Consider the following 17,229-nt stretch of genomic DNA (forward strand, 5'->3'; position numbering starts at 1 on the left):
ATGTACTACATTTCTAAGACTGTACCTTATCTTTAGAATTTGAAATATAGAGTAGATGATTTCAAAGGTACTTTTTTGCCCAAGCATTTAGTTTTTTTAAGAGTATTGTACACTTTTGTTCATTTAAGAACCTTTGGTTAGCATTTAAAAATACTAATTTTTTTTCAACTACTGGCAGAGATCAATGTTAATGTAACAGAACAAGTGTTACATTGGACATTTCTTAAACCACCCTTCATTATCTTAGAAGTGACTTCAATTTCTGTAAGACATTGCTAATCTCTTAATTCACTCCACTAGAGTGGAAACTTGCCAGACTTCATGTCAAAAGAACTCTTAAAATTGTGCTTTTAGGCATCAGACCTCAGAACAGTGCCATATATCAGAAGCAAGCTATTCTGTAAAAAACATCATGTTTACATTTATCCAAATTAAGATTGAAATTTTCAAATCTGTGTTAAGTGGCTGAGAAAATACCAAGTTTAGTATACAAAATAATTAGATCTGTATTATTCAGCATTGTCTACAAACTATTACCTGGCAGTGAACAGTAATTAAAAAGTTGCTCATATCATCCAGCTGTGCAACTGAGCACACCATTTTGTCCAGCAGATATTTCTTTTCCCTGTGATTTCTAGGTAAAGCAAGTAGTGCATTGCATTCCGCATGGAACAAGTTCCTTGCCTTAGTGAGCATTTTGAGAGGCACTGCTTTAGATGCTCTTTGGGCATGATAATCCATACAACATTTAAAACAAAACAACAACAACAAAAAAAAACCATGGTCTGCCCACAACAGTGATTACAGTGGGATTCAAAGAAGCAATTCTCAGGTCATGCTAGGCTGGTCATCAGATGCTTCAAGTAGGAAGCAAAGGTAGACTTGGGTCCATCTCAGTAGAGATAAAGCAAGAGTAGTCATGTGAATTAAACTGTAAGCAAATCAAATGCACAGTGAGAACATCAGAGATATAATGGAAACCATGAGTTAGGGAAATAGCAGTGTAGGAAAGATGTACCTGAAAAGGTACAATGGGGGCCAAACACAGAGGCCTTAGCCCAGATAAAGGAGTTTGGAGATTATTTAAAGTGCTTGAACCAATGAAATGACCCAATCCAAGTCTGATATTTTTATATAGGCCACATTTTAATAGGGAAAAGAAAGGGGCAGAGATTTTTTGGGAAACCATTTGCAGAGTTTCTAAGGAAGTGATAAACATCTGAACTAGAGTAATAGAGACAAGAAATTAACCAGAAATAGTTCTGAAAGGATTCATAGAATTGGGACTTATGTGGAACAAGGAGAAACCAAAAAAAACAAAAAGAAAATTAAAGATAAGTCCTCATCAAGGGCTGGGAATATGGCCTAGTGTCAAGAATGCTTGCCTCATATACATGAAGACCTGGGTTTGATTCCTCAGCACCACATATATAGCAAAGGTCAGAAGTGGCTCTGTGGCTCAAGTTGGCAGAGTGCTAGCCTTGAGCAAAAAGAAGCCAGGGACAGTGCTCAGGCCCTGAGTTCAAGCCCTGGGATGCAGAAAAAAAAAGGACCTCATCAAGTAAGTGAAAAAATTATCTGACCACACATCCATTTTCAGAGTCAGCTTCTATACAGTTGAATTTTGCGTTGTGCTAGCAATTCCACATTGAGAAAATAGCAGTATCTGAAAACTGCTATTCCTCCCTGCAGCTGGGGAAAGAACTAGGAGGAGAAACTAGACTAAGATGTGTAGCAGTAAAATGACAGCTTAATCATTTTGAATATTCAGATTACTTTCTTTTCTTCTAAGGTGCTGATAGCTTGTTAGATGTAAGTTCTGAAGCTGACCAGCAAGATCTTCTTGTCCTATTGCAAGCAAAAGTTGCTTCCCTCACCTTACACAATAAAGAGTTACAAGATAAATTGCAGGTGGGTGAATAAATGGCTACCATGAACTGTTCTCTAGATTCAAGCTGTTGGTTTTCCGAAGGGTAGTCAGGTGCATTTTGCTTAGAATATTTGCATACGTTTCTTCTTTTTCAATATGTAGTTACTGTTTCAAGTTGTATTTGTTTCATGAGAGTGCTGTTCATTATCTCGTTCTGTAAGTTGTTAAATAATATGGAATACATTACATTTAAAGTACATTATGTTTATATATTTCATGTATATAATATGTGTATTATATATAAAGTACATCATATATTATATATGAAATTATGAATTAATACAATGTGTCAATTATATATTTTAAATTTTTAATAGAATATATAAACAATTTATGTGAGAATCATAGGATAACATAATTATATATATGAAAACCTTACATTTCTTTTTAAAATATATGTCTCTATATATCAACTCTCCATTTAGTAAATTGGATCATTTTGCAATCTTAAGTTGATAAGCAATAGCTATACTTTGCCCTTTTCCCTCCTAGGAACTAGAGTGATATGGGGATCAAAGAAAATTTTGAATGAGAGGTTTTCAGACAAATAATTTCAGCGTTTAAAAACATTGCCGGCATGCTGGCTCATACCTTATCCCAGGAAATGTAAATAGGAGGCTTGTGTTCCAGACCAGACCAGGCATAAATGAGAAATCCTATTCAAAAAGTAACTAAAGCAAAAAAGGGGTAAGGCTGTGTCTCAAGTGGTAGAGCACCTACCTAGCTACAGTGAGGTCCTGAATTCAAACTCTTAATACCCCTCAAGAAAAAGATAAAATAGCCTGGCACTAGTGCCTCATGCCTGTAATCGTAGCTATTCAGGAGGCTGAGATCTAAGGATCACAGTTCCAAGCCAGCCTGGGCAGAGAAGTCCCCATGAGACATCTCCAGTTAACCACTCAAAAACTAAAAATGGTGCTGTGGCTCCAAGTGGTAGAGTGCTAGCCTTGAGCAGAAGAGCTCAGGGACAGCGCTCAGACCCCGAGTTCAAGCCCTATAACTGAAAAAAAAAAAAAAAAGAAAGTAAAAGATAAAATAATAAATGACATAATTTGTCCTGATAAATGAGTAAGTCGTGAATGATATCATTCATCTAGCCCTCATGTACCAGAGCATTGTTTTTCATGCTGCAAAGGTACACATGCAGAATGACCTTACTGCTTTTCAATACTAAAATTCAGATTTGTTCCTCTGTTTCAGTCCCTTACTCACCTGACCACATCTTTATTGTCCTTTAATTCCTTACCTTTCTAGGCGAAGTCACCGAAGGAGGTAGAAGCAGACCTAAGCTTTGACTCTTTGCATTCTACCCAAACTGACCTAGCTCCAGCCCTGGGCAAATCTGGTGAAGGCTCGCCCCCAGACTCCGGATCATCTCCATCCGTCTTAGCACATTCTTTGGGGAAATCCACTATTGACAGCGACGTTAGAATCCAGCAACTACAAGAGACTTTACAAGACTTGCAGAAGAGATTAGAGAGCTCTGAGTCAGAGAAGAAGCAGCTACAGGCTGAACTTCAGTCTCGAAATGCAGACCTGGTGTGCTTGAACAGCACAGAGATTTCAGAGAATGGCTCTGATCTCAGTCAGAAACTGGAAGAAACTCAGACCAAGTACAAGGAGGCCATGAAAGAGGTCCTCAGTGTGCAGAAGCAGATGAAACTGGGTCTCCTTTCCCATGAGAATGAGGATAGCCACTCACCTCTTAGTGAGGCAGGAGTCACTGACGAGATAGATGTGCTAAAGCGAGATCTGCAGAATGCATTGGAAGAAAGTGAAAGAAATAAAGAGAAGGTGAAAGAGTTAGAAGACAAACTGGTGGAGAGGGAGAAAGGTGGAGAGACTAAGCCACCTGTGGAAGAGTATGAGGAAATGAAAAGTTCATATTGCTCTGTAATTGAGAATATGAATAAGGAGAAGGCATTTTTGTTTGAGAAGTACCAAGAGGCCCAAGAAGAAATCATGAAGTTAAAAGACACACTACAAAGTCACGTGACACAGGAAGCCAGTGATGAAGCTGGAGACATGAAAGAGGCCATGAACAGGATGATAGATGAGCTCAATAAACAGGTGAGCGAACTGTCCCAGCTCTACAAGGAAGCCCAGGCTGAGCTGGAGGATTATAGAAAGAGGAAATCTCTGGAGGATGTGACCGCCGAATATATCCACAAAGCTGAGCATGAGAAATTGATGCAAGTGACCAATGTGTCCAGGGCTAAAGCTGAAGAGGCGCTCTGTGAAATGAAGTCTCAGTATTCAAAAGTGTTGAACGAGTTGACGCAGCTCAAACAACTTGTGGACGCACAGAAGGAGAACTCTGTGTCCATCACAGAGCATTTACAAGTGATAACCACGCTGCGGACTACTGCCAAAGAGATGGAAGAAAAAATAAGCCATTTGAAAGAGCACCTTGCCAACAAGGAAGTAGACATAGCAAAGCTGGAGAAACAGCTCCTGGAAGAGAAAGCTGCAATGAACGAGGCGATGGTACCCAGATCTTCCTATGAGAAGCTCCAGTCATCCTTAGAAGGCGAAGTGAGTGTGTTGGCAGCAAAATTAAAGGATTCCATCAAGGAAAAAGAGAAAGTCCATTCCGAGGTGGCCCAAGTGCGAAGTGAGGTCTCACAAATGAGAAGGGAGAAGGAAAACATTCAGACTCTCTTGAAAGCCAAAGAGCAAGAAGTAAATGAGCTACTGCAGAAATTCCAGCAGGCTCAGGAAGAACTTGCTGAAATGAAAAGATACTCTGAAAGCTCTTCAAAACTGGAGGAGGATAAAGACAAAAAGGTGGGTGAATTTCCGTTGCTGTTGAGCTTCTAGCAATACATCATAGGCTCTTCAGCTTTTACTGTGCTGTGTATTTACAGGATTTATTGGGAAGGCTTGGGCTCTGTACCCGTCACTAGCTGTCCTCAGAATAGTATGTTGCACCTCTGTAATCTTAGTACTCAGGAGGTCAAGTTCAGGATAGTGAATTCAAGGCCAACCAGGCTGGGCTGCAGAGTCAGACCCCATTTCAAAAAGCAAGTAAGAATAGTAGGTTGGAAATGGATCTTTAAAGAACACCAATCTGTATTCTTCCTTATTGTAAAGCATGTTCTTTTTTGTTTACTTTTAATAAAGCATTTTTATTTTTTTCCCTTCAACTTTGTTTATTGATGTACTGAACATGAAAAAGTACAAAGAATCCAAACACAAAAGAAAACATGTACAGCCTCTTAACTACTCAACAGAATATATTTTCTTTTCCAACAGATGTGAATTAAGTCATACTGTACAACTTCAAATAAATACCAGCCTTACATTTTATTAAGTGCTCTGATAAACACTGTAAAGTGAAGCACAATTTGCATGCCTCTCATCAATGCCTTGGTTTGCTACAGTAGTATAGGAAAGAAGCATGTAGCTGCTGTTTTCCCATGAGGGAAACCTTATTTTTTTTATGTATATACATGTATTTTATTATTTTTATTTTTTTAAACACAGGTTAACTCTGACAATCTAAATGCACCTAAGGATATGAGAAAGTGCTAAGCCAATTGAGTTCTGAATAGCATTGAGTGGGTCAGCATGAAAACTCGCTTATTCGCTTTAGCACGCACCTCACAGTTTATGTACTGTACTATACTGAAAAATTTTATAACTACAATTTTAAATAATAACAAAACCAGAATTCAAAGCAATCGCAAAGATAATGTACAACTATGTTATGTATAGCACATTGCCTGTTCTAAGGGGAAGCATATGAGCATCTCAGTTTATACAAAAAGCAGGACGTAACTATAGAGTTCTCAGTGCATCCTGAAGAAGGCAACTTCTGCCTTCAGAATAAAGCATTTTTATATAGATGGTACATATCTGTCCTTCAAAAACCATATAACAGGACAGGTATGGTGGCACATGTATATAATCCCTGGGCTACATAGCGTGACCTTATCTCAAACAAACAAATCATTTAACAGAAGTTCTGCCAGTGCTGAGAAAAATGTTTGTGACCTACCTTGAACTTCATCTCTTCATTTTGAATCCCAAATTGATTTCTCTATCATAAAGAAACTTGATACTTTATAGACTTAATCTTCCTTCTCAAAGTTCCAGGAAGTCCTCACCCAAGTCCACATAAACACTGTTTTCTCATTCTCCATTTTCAAACCTCTCTAGGAAGGAGGGGCGGGGGCACGGGATGTGGGAAGCTGGATGTGGTGCTGAGACCACAGGGAAGCGAAGATTAAGTTCAGGGCAGTTCTTACTGAGTCTCTGCGGCATTCCCAGTCTTCTCCTCCTGGAGGCTCTGCATAATGACATTGAGGCCCTTTTGTAAAGAGTGCTTGAGAAATAGCTTCGAAAGCTGATGGTGTAGGGTAACAAGAAGCGCTAGATGCTGGGAATGTGGCCTAGTGGCAAGAGTGCTTGCCTCATATACATGAAGCCCTGGGTTCGATTCCCCAGCACCACATATACAGAAAATGGCCAGAAGTGGCGCTGTGGCTCAAGTGGCAGAGCAAAAAGAAGCCAGGGATAGTGCTCAGGCCCTGAGTTCAAGGCCCAGGACTAGCAAAATAAAAAAAAAGAGGCTGAGATCTCAGCCTACTCAGCCAGGCAGGAAAGTCCTTGAGACTCCAATACCCATCACTACCACCACCCCCCAAAAAAACAAGTGGATTTGTTGCTCAAGTGGTGCAGTACCAGCCTTGAGCTAAAAAGCTATGGGGCCAGAGCCCAGGCCCTGAATTCAAGTCTCAGTACAGGCACACACACATACACACACACACACACACACATTGTTCTAGTTTCTCAGGTCTCAGGCCAATAGAAGTGACTGTGTTGAAGGCATAGAAATCTCTGGAATTTTATGTCTGGAGACACATTACTGCCTATTGATGCTGATTTGGGGGGTGTTTTTTCCCCCCCACCACACACTAGATAACTGAGATGTCAAAAGAAGTCACCAAATTGAAGGAGGCCCTGAATAGCCTGTCTCAGCTCTCCTACTCAACCAGCTCATCCAAAAGACAGAGCCAGCAGCTGGAGACACTGCAGCAGCAGGTCAAGCAGCTCCAGACCCAGTTGGTCGTGAGTAGATTTCTTTCTACTACCTGGTTTGTGGGGAGGGGGAGGCAGGTGACAGCTTCGATGACCCTGAGCAAGATTCTCAGCCTGAAGGAGAGTTAGGCGTTAGTGAGCAGCGGACTGAAGACTGCGATGGTGAGGACAAAAGAGAAAAAACAAAATACTGGTGAAGTTGTGTCATCTGTACTTGAGATGGGTGAATATACTGCTGGGAAGGAGGGAATCGAAAGGACAGTTTGAGTGCATGGCTTGTCACATACCCATTCGCATGACATCTATGCACTCACATGTTACCCCTTCTTAACTTTCTATAATGGTCATTCTCCATCTCTGGTTGTGGCAAGAGCATTTTGCTAACGGGTCATGGTCTTTGCAGTTGTGTGTTTATATATTTGAAGCCGCTTCATGGACTATCTTATTTGACCCAAGAAACCTTTTCCTGTCTGTTGTTTCCTGTAGGTATTGTAATAAATCCCTGCAAATTTGAATTGAAGCCACATACGTTTACTACCTTAACATTTCTAGAGATCGGGAATCTGAAATGGATTCTACTAAAGGGTTTACCTAAGGGCTTACTAAGGTGAAGTTGTTGACTTGGTTCCTTCTGGAAGCTCTAAGGGAAAAAACTTCCTTAATTTTCTAGCTTCTACAGGCCACCTTCTTTCCAGGATTATGGCCCCTAGCTCATTTTCAGGCATATCATTTCAACTTCTGTTTTCCCAAATTTCCCCTCTGCCTTTAACTTATTTGTAGTGCTTTTATAAAGATCCTTGCGACAACGTTTGAAGCCTGCTCAGTCTTTGATAATCTCCTACACTGTCCCTAAATATAGTACCCTCAAAGATCCCTGAAACCATATAAGGTCATATTTAAAAATGCCAGGAAATCATATGTGATCACCGTTGGGCAGCCATTATTTAGCTTACTTAAGTATCTATAAGGTTTAAATGAGCTGAGGAGGGAATATTATTTATTTTTAACACAAATTGAGGTTTAGTTTACACTTACAGACAGACATACATCTAGTAAGTTCTTCATTATAGACTAAATACTAATGAATTCTGTTTTCTACACTCGTTACTCTGGCTGGCACAAAATAGAATCCTAGCTCTTTTGTGTAAAAAGGTCTAACAGTGGTGGAATAATTTGGAGAAGAAATTGCTCCTTACTGGGTCTGCAGGTCATTCTCCTTAGACAATGGTTATTTCATATTTGTAGATAAAGCACTAATGGTTTCTGTACTCATTCTTAAGATGCTTCAGCATGTGTTTATTGAACTGTAAGTATTGCATATAATGCCAAGGATATAAAAATGAGTAAGACACAGTCCTTGCTGTCATGAAATTCATACCCAGTACCCAAAAATATAGTGATCATCCACTAACATGACACACAGAGGAAAAGTATCTACCCTGCCTGTGAGAATCATAGCTTTGCACAGGAAGTGAGCCTCGTTCTGAATCTTGAAGCAATGAATAATGACTTACCATTACTCAGAAGGACTCAATGTGTCACTCAATGACCTTTGCCAATTTTTAATCCTTTCCACCATCCCTGTGGTGTGGTCAGGTGGAATCTGAACTGCATGTGATTGACACTGAAGTAAATGACAGGGGTGACAATCGGAAATACAGAATTGAGTGAACTCAGTCATTTTAGAAGCTTCATAGGCCAGCATATAGTAGAATAAAGCAATTGTTTAGAATCAGGAGCAGCTTTCTCCTAAGTGTTTGTTTCTGTTCTTTAAAGATCTAAGCTTGCCAATAACATCCAATTCTCTATCTCTAGGAATGCAAGAAACAACACCAGGAGGTCATATCCGTTTATAGAATGCATCTTCTGTATGCTGTGCAGGTATGGTGCAATGTCTGGGCATCCTAAAGAAATACGGTAGCAGATGTTGCCAAAGTTCCCACTATACAAACCAGCAGAAAGAGCAAGAATGAGAGGAGAATGCTTCCATTTGGAAAGCTTTCAGATACCTTTTGCTTTGCCCTGCTTTGTTTTGGGTTGTGTGTCCAGAGCTTAATGCTGTTAACTAGAAGCAGCCTCATCATATGTTAAGAGCTAAAGATTGGTCTACTGTCCCTCATCAGGAAGACCCAGGTTTTGTGGTCTCAGAGCACTTGGTACTTCCTTACCTCTCTGTTTGTTGATGCTCTCTGGCTGGCTAGGCTCACGTCAGCAACTGACTCCAGGTACCCCATTCCCCTTTGGCAGACTAAGATTCATAGTACTCCAGATGGATAAAAGCAAGGCCCTCTGTTGGGCTCAGGTCCTCACAGACATGAAGGAAATGGTAGGGGTGATATTCTTCTCAATATTAGTGGGAATCAATGGAGGACCTCATCACAGCAAGTCATCTCATTCCCCAGGAGATAGGATGATACACCTTGATGGGGGTTTTAATGAATGTCTTTTGTGTGAATTTCCTAGGGCCAGATGGATGAAGATGTTCAGAAAGTACTGAAGCAAATCCTGACCATGTGTAAAAACCAATCCCAAAAGAAGTAAATGTAGATTCCTTGGCAGGACATTGACCCTTGGTGTCTCGCTTTATGTCAGAACCCGTTGTTGGTGACCACTGCCATTGTTCTTATTCGTGGTATGCACTGTGACCTAGCATAGCTTCCTTCTTTCTAAAGGTTTCTGAGGACTGCTCTCAGGAGAAGAGGCCCTCTTCAGAACCTCCTAGAGACTTCACACCAGCAGAGGGAAGTGTCCCTGACATCCTTTGAGATTCCATAGCTGGGAACAGCCATCACCAAAGGTCTGGTCCTGATGTTGGCAGGTGGCCACCCTCCCTGGTACCCAGCCAACTGAGCGGCTTCACAAGTCTGCCCACTGCTTCAGTGCCTGCCCTCGGGCTGTGTCATTAGCACAGGAGAGCTCTTTTTGCCTTTGGCTTTCAATCCCAAAACATGATTTCATTTCTGGCCAAATTATTACAACATTAGTTATGAAGACCCTTTATCATGATAATCCTGTGGATTTTTTTTAAAACTATACTTCCGTCTTTTCCCCTAGTTGCCATACATCTTATCACCCTGCTAATCACCCTACAACTTGATGAGCACTGCTCTCTAAAATATGGTCTAACAACAAAAGCAAACTGTCCTTTAAAAGGTTTTTTTTTCCTTTTTTTCAGTAAGTCATTGACATATTGCAAATTTTCTATGCAAACTTGCCTCCTGCTATTATCCATGAAGCTCAGGAAATCCAAATATTTGTGTTTCAACAAGGGACAGTAAACTGTATGTTTACAGCCAAAAGAAATGCCTCATAGTTCCTAACCTCAATTTTTTAAAGTGTCTTTTTTTCTCTATAATATTTTTATTGGCTCCTAAAGATGTTTTCCTGTCTCAACCCCTAAATAAGTAAAATTATACTAGATTATATTAACAGAATATTTTTTAGGTAACCATGCTTGCCTCATAAAAACTTTTTCCTCCAAGTTTTCAGCTGTAGCCAAGGGTAGTTAATGTACTCCAAACTTAATATGAGCTGCCACCAATAACCCCTAGGACTTTCTATCACTGTCTTCTCTAAATTTGTATCACATTTCTCAATATAATCAATTTTTTTTTACTGACTGAATATGTTTGGATGTCCCCCACTCTGCAAGCAGCCATAAATTATGTTTAAGGCCTATTATTAGTACAAGTCCATTTTTCAACTTTGAAACAAAATCCTGATATGGTAACGTGGTGCATAGCAAAAGTCTGGGGGGACAGGAGGGCAGAGAAATAGTTCTGTTCGCGTTACTATTAAGCTGGAAAGTGTTTCTAACTTGCTTGTGGCTTGTCTTATTGCATTGATCTTGAGGGAGATAAGTAGAAGACTGCTGAGAGTGGAGGCCTGTTCCGACAGGGCCCGTACGTACCACAGGGCTGCCGGGCTCAGAGGGTGCTTGGCTCAACTGGAAGATTTGTTCATTTGTACTGGAGGACCAACGACATCAAAACAAACATGGCTTTAAGCTTGGTGTTGTTACTTATTCTTAAGTTGTTTAATTATCATGAAGCAATTCCAAATATGCTCTGAAGAAATGTGAAAGGACTTTTTGTCACAACACTTAAGAAAATACAAAACAACTCTCCCCCTCCCACCCCCGTTCTCACCCCCCACCCCTGCACAGAAATGCTGCAGTGTTTAAAACTTGAGACATTTTGTAGGATGCCTGACAAAGTGTTTGTAGCCCTTTATCTTGTTTCAGGATGCATATTTATTACAAGTACTCTGGTTAAATATTGAAAAGTTATATACTGTAGTTCAGTATTTTGTCTTTGTAATTTACAGAAGTAATTGCAGAAAATAAACTTGTTACCTTTTGCATCTCTCTTGTTGATTTTTTTTTCTGTATTCATAAGTATGGCGTGGCTTCTGAAGCTCAGTAGCATTTTGGGGTGAGGGATGCTGAGTGGGGGGAGAGGGCCCCACTTTGTCATGCTAAGGCTTAGGCCATCTGTCTCCCAGCTCTGCCCTAGGTAGTGGCCACTTTGGGACAGTTAGGTCACAGTCCTTTAATTCAGAATTACCTCTTGTTTGAGCTGTGTTCTTTATATCTGTTTGGAAGATTTCACTGGATTTCCCCCCTCGTTTTCTCCTTTTTTGTCCTTAATAGTAAGACATGGTTTAAAACAACTGAATAAGTGATATTAATTTTGTTCTTACATAACTTGGTTAGGACAGGTTCCAAAGTTCTTAGCAATTAAACTCACCCATCTTAAGATAACATGATATGCTGTGTGGTGAGAAAACTAAGAGCATGTTGAAGCACCGCCTTTTGTGGCATGATAGAATCTGGAATGTGTGCTGACAACAGCAGAAATACCATTCAGCGAAGATGGGGGTGATGCTTGTTTAGCAGAACTATAAGACAAACTGCAAAGAGAAAGTTGGAAAAAGCAACAGACCAAGGAAGCAAGACATGTCTGTGTCAGAACAGAGACCTGTCAGGCATGATGGCCTATTGGAGAAATCAAAGTAAGTTCAACCCTCAGAGTCATCGTAAATGGATCTTAAAATCTGGCTGAGGAAATGGGCAATGTGGCAACCAGCCACGGAAAGGCTCCTCTGAGAAGCCCCAAGAGACAGTGGCGAGAAGGGTGGAGATTCCTTCACATTTATTACAAAGCAGGCCTACAGTGGGGGTAACAACCCAATGAAATCGAGAATTGATTAGATACTCCAGATTATGAAATGAAAAATGTTCTTGTTTTTCTTTCTTAAAGAGGAAAAATGAAGCCAGGTACAACCAACTGATAGAAGCCCCTACACCAGAAAATGGTAGAGGGGTCTTTAAAGCCATGTAAAATAAGTGCCCTCCCCAAAAATGTCCATCCTTGTAATCCTTGGAACCTGTGAATAGGCTAAGTCCTATGGCACGGGATAAAGTTAGTAATCAGTTGAGCTGAAAATAAGATTGTCCTGGATTGTCAGGTGAGCCTAGTAAAGTTTATTCCCTGTTGCCCCTTTTTTTTTTTAATTTCTGTACCCTTTGTCTTATATATGTTTATCTGATTTGGGAAAGGGAAGAGGAATCAGAGAAACAGTGGGACAAAGGATGAACCAATTCAGCAGTGATACTAGACACAATGTTGAAAATGAACTTTACAGCTTGTGGGGGGGAATATGGGAGAAAACGAGGGAAGGGGCGACACTGTTGAAAAATGTAATCATTACTTATGTAACTAACCCCTCTGCATGTCACTTTTACAATAAAATTTAAATTAAAAAGTGGAAGGAAGAGAAGTTGGAAGATGCAGAAAAAAATCAAAGGTACTATCTTATGATACACTTATCTGACTTTGCTTTTCTTCATAGGCTTTATCACTGGTCTTAAGGTGATTCCCTTGGCTGAGGGAGTGGTTGTCTTGAAGTTTAGTCTACCCTCTGTTCCAAAAACTGTACCACCCAACATGGCCATGTCTCACTTGGAGGAGAGAGCTTTTAATTCATTCATGCAACATTGCTGTCTAGTACTTAAGCCCTGTGCCCTTTTCAAACTTGAAGAGGTACTGTGTTGCTTATTAGCAGTCCTGTGCTTTTTTTATATACCTCAGGAGAATGTAAATTCTGGGAGAACTTAACATTGTCTAATCTTGACTGTCCTCTAAAGACTCAGTCGTTGGAAGTCTTGGTTCCCAGCTGATGGGGCTATCGGGAAGTGTTGCAGACTTCAGGAGGCAGGGCTTGGTTGGAGGGAACCATCCTTTGGAATGCACTCTTGAAAGTATATTGGGATCCTTGCCCAGTGGATACTGTGTCTGCTTCCCAGCTGCTGCAAATTGAACAGACCTTGTCTACATGCTCCTTTCCATAATGCTGTGCTTTGCCATAGTCCTCAAAACAACTTGGCCAACTCCCCATGAGCTGAGATCTTTGAAACCAGGAGCCAAGATAAATCATTGCTCCATTTGAGCTGATTTTGTCACAGCAACAGAGAGCTAACCAACACACTTTCTCAATGCTTACAATAATATCTAGTACCTACGAGGTATTCAATAGATATTTCTGTTGCAGTAGATAGAGACTTGAAGAGTGTGAAAAACTTGGAAACAAACATCACATGTTAACTGTGGTAAATGTCATCAAGAGGACGGGGACAGGATACTGTTGGAGTTCAAAAGTGAAGTAAGACTTGTCTTGAGAGACCAGAAAGTGTTCAAAAAAATGTTTATTTGGATTTCCTTTTTCCTAAATTTCATAGTTCCTGGGGTTGGAATACTTTGGAAATAATCACATTAGATTTGGATTGTAACCCCCCCCCCCCACACACACACACATACCCCACACACTTCCTCTGTAAAGCTTTCTGCATTAGCAGTGTTTGCTGCTTCTACTTTGGGATCATGGTAAGGAATGTGAGTTATTTATGGACCCACACTGTGGTATTCTACGTCAGAGTTAGTGAACCAACCTGAAGCACATCTACTATAATTGTTTACATCTGAGGGATGGGGTTAAGATAACAAGAGAAGAAAACATCGCAGAGACTTGAAATTCTTAAAAATCTTTTTGGTTCTCTGGGTTTGATTTCTAATTTCACAGATGAGAAGCTACATGTTTCTTTCAGGTCAAAACAAATGGTTGTGGAAGTGGCACTGTGGCTGAAAGTAGTAGAGTGCTAACCTTGAGAAAAAGAGCTCAGAGACAGTGCCCAGGCCCTGCGTTCAAGCCCCATGACTGACCAAAAAATAAAAATAAACAAATTAAGCTGGGTGCCAGTGGCTCATGCCTGTATCCTAGCTACTCAAGAGGCTGAGATCTGAGAATCATGTTCAAAGCCAGCCTGGGCAGGAAAGTCTGTGAGACTCTTATCTCCAATTAACCACCAGAAAACTGGAAGTGATGTTGTGGCTCAAGTGGTACAGTGCTAGCCTTGAGCTGAATAGGTCAGAGACAGTGCCCAAGCCCAGAGTTCAAGCCCAATGACCAAAAATAAAAAATAATCCAAGTGCCCATTCTAGTACCACACTAGATAAAGAACAAAACCAAGTGTGTAGAAGTGAGGACTTACCTTGAATACACTTTACTACACATTTTCTAAAAAGCACTTTTTTTCAATTTGGTGCCTAACAGTAGGGAGTAGGGGAAATTCTTGTTAAACAGGCAATAGTATCCTCCTTTTTTCTCCCATACACAAGGAGTCAAAAAATCCTTGCAGAATCCTGAAACTGGAAGAGTTTGTAGAAATCAAGTGTTATAAATACTATTATTACTGTATATTCAAGAAACTTGGAACCCATGCTTTGTGACACTTAGAGTCAAAACCAGAACCTTGCCATTTTGAAACCAAGTTCATTACTCTGGCTGTTGTACCATGCTCAAGGTTCTCCTGGGAAACTGAAGAGAGAAAGTAGGATCTTTCCAAAATTTTGTCTCAAGAGCTTAACAGGCCATCTGGGTTTTCCTTCGAACCAAAGCTAATCAAACTTATTTAACAATTCCTCCCATCTAGGCAAACTGTCTCTGTGGCAGTCTTGAACCAATGACAAATTTCCATCCGAGATTCAAGAAGAACAAAATACCAAATAGAAACCTACTCCAATTTTTCTATTAAAAAAAAAAAAAGACAGAATACATCAGCTCCAGCTCCACTTTGACTTGTTTTGAGACCAGTCCACTCTAAGGGTTCCTAATAACACCCTTAATTACAAAGGCACCAGGCCTAGTTTGGTTCACTTATGTATTAGATACAATTCCCTGAAGTCTCACTTAGGTATTAAGTACAGTTCCCTCAAACCTGAAAGCATTAGACTACTGTGTCTTGGAGCAATTGAAGGGAGGTAATATATGAATCTGTGGCTTTATAATTTAGTGCTATGTGGTGTTTGTCAAAGGTTCCCTCTTTTCTGAAAATATTTCTTCACGGATTGCACTCCACTTTCAAAAAACAAAACAACAACAACAAAAACCTAGCACCTCTCTTAATTTGAAAGGTGATCCCAGACTGTGCCAACACCAATGGTTATTTCTCAGGCTGTCCTCAGAGGTCTAGAGCTCCAGCACGGGGAGAAACGGTAGGGGGCTGGCTTAGAGGCACAGCTGGACTGGTTGGCCTGGGCTAGTAGTAGCTGACTCTGGGATGTCACACTTCTGAAAAGAATAGGATCCTTCTTGTCCTTTGCTGGAATTGATCTCCCCCTCCTTGTGTCTCCTTCACTCCCGAGAGAGGTAATGGCCCAGTGAGGAAGACTTAGAGCAGCAGGAGAAGTTCAGGGCCAAGTCTGAGGCTGCATGGGTCCATTTCAAGACAGCCACGCAAGCTGCAGGTGGCCGGGGTGCGTCCCATGTCGCCATGGCTGCTGAGTCTGCTTTCTGTTCCCACGGCAACCTCATTGTCTGAACCCTAGGCTGAGTAGGAGACCTAGTAGCCAGTCTAGCTTCCCCACATAACCCGAGTGGCACAAGGAAGGAGGTCCGCCAGGCCGGAACTCTGAAGCCACCTGCGGGGGGGACCAGAGCAGTCGGGCCCAGCGAGCCCCGAAGGCGAGTTCCAGGCCCTGGCTTCTCAGCCGTTGCTCAGGTAACAGAGAGCTCTCATCCCCAGCCACAGGAACCTCAGGGGTACTGTCCATGGTAACCGTGGACAGGAAGGGGGCTCGTGGAGGCAGGGCTTGCCCTATAGAAGAACCTCCATGGAAAAGAAGGCAGCCATCTGCCTGTCCCAAACGTTCTAGGAACATCCTCCAGGGTGTGAATTCGAGGGGATCAGACCCCCTTGCCCTGCTCCTGCTTTTGAAAATAGGCGGTAGAAAGAGAAATCAGTGATTGGCTCTTCTAATTTGGGGGCACTAGGTGTTCTGAATTATATGTCAAGGAAAGCTCCATTGGATCTTCCCAAGGAATGAATGACGTCGGTGGAGGAAGAACAACTTAGCACATGCAGCCCCATTGGATCTTCCCAAGGAATGAGTGACGTCGGTGGAGGAGGAACAACTTAGCACACGCTAAGGCTCAGTAAATGTGCATTCCCCTTGCGTGTAAGAGACAGAATAAGATTGAGACCTGGATCATTGTAAGCCACATTTTCCACCACGTGTTTATCCAAATAGATGCATGAGTTTCACTCCAGTGAAATAGCCCTGAGGAAAAGGAAGAGAATTTATATGCTAGATACATTTTATTTAGTTCAGAGCTGGCCACTTTGGGTCTTCTCTAGCATGCCAGGACTTGAGTAGGTAATGATAGATTGGAGGTTCTAAGAGACATAAAGGAGAAGATTTTTTAAGAGTTTTTGGTTTTTAATTTTCATTATAAGGTTCAGACATTCTGTAGGAGGAATATGGAGTAGAAAGCAGGAAAAACAAATACAACTTCTTGACCAAGGCCTCTAATTTCTGCTTCCACGTGCTCGCCACACCTTAATTTATATAGTTTGTGACTTATATTTGATAGCTTTAATTTAATGTTTATAGCTTCCATTCAGTGCTACTGTATGTTTAGATGCTACTAAATCATATATTAAGTTAATGTTGGTAGCATCCAACCCTTCCACAGTTAATGTTGGTATAATTCGATGGCTAAATAGAACTTCTAAGATTTTTTAAAGATAAACTCACATATGATTCTTGATAGGAAAATGCCAGCCAGCCCCATCTACATTCCAACTGTTACCAATGACACCGACTGGAACTTCTGCTTCCACCTGTAAGTACCACAGACTCTTAACATCAAACACACTCACTGACAGGAGATACTAGGCCCGCCAACCTTCTCTCCAG

At 41.0% G+C, this 17,229-nt stretch overlaps 1 protein-coding gene across 6 annotated transcripts in view; it reads left to right on the plus strand.

The window, feature by feature from the left end:
- Rai14 (retinoic acid induced 14) overlaps positions 1 to 12,416 on the plus strand; it is a 111,806-nt gene extending 99,390 nt beyond the window's left edge. For all 6 annotated transcript variants that reach the window (XM_048368521.1, XM_048368520.1, XM_048368519.1 and 3 more), the window contains 5 exons: positions 1,793 to 1,911; positions 3,185 to 4,717; positions 6,854 to 7,003; positions 8,789 to 8,854; positions 9,437 to 12,416. In XM_048368521.1, coding sequence (XP_048224478.1) covers positions 1,793 to 1,911; positions 3,185 to 4,717; positions 6,854 to 7,003; positions 8,789 to 8,854; positions 9,437 to 9,514 — 1,946 coding nt within the window. In that variant the 3' untranslated portion in view covers positions 9,515 to 12,416. The remainder of the gene's footprint in view (positions 1 to 1,792; positions 1,912 to 3,184; positions 4,718 to 6,853; positions 7,004 to 8,788; positions 8,855 to 9,436) is intronic.
- The last annotated feature ends 4,813 nt before the right edge of the window (positions 12,417 to 17,229 follow it).

Source organism: Perognathus longimembris, chromosome 19 (assembly GCF_023159225.1).
Source record: "Perognathus longimembris pacificus isolate PPM17 chromosome 19, ASM2315922v1, whole genome shotgun sequence".
Taxonomy (NCBI): Eukaryota; Metazoa; Chordata; class Mammalia; order Rodentia; family Heteromyidae; genus Perognathus; species Perognathus longimembris.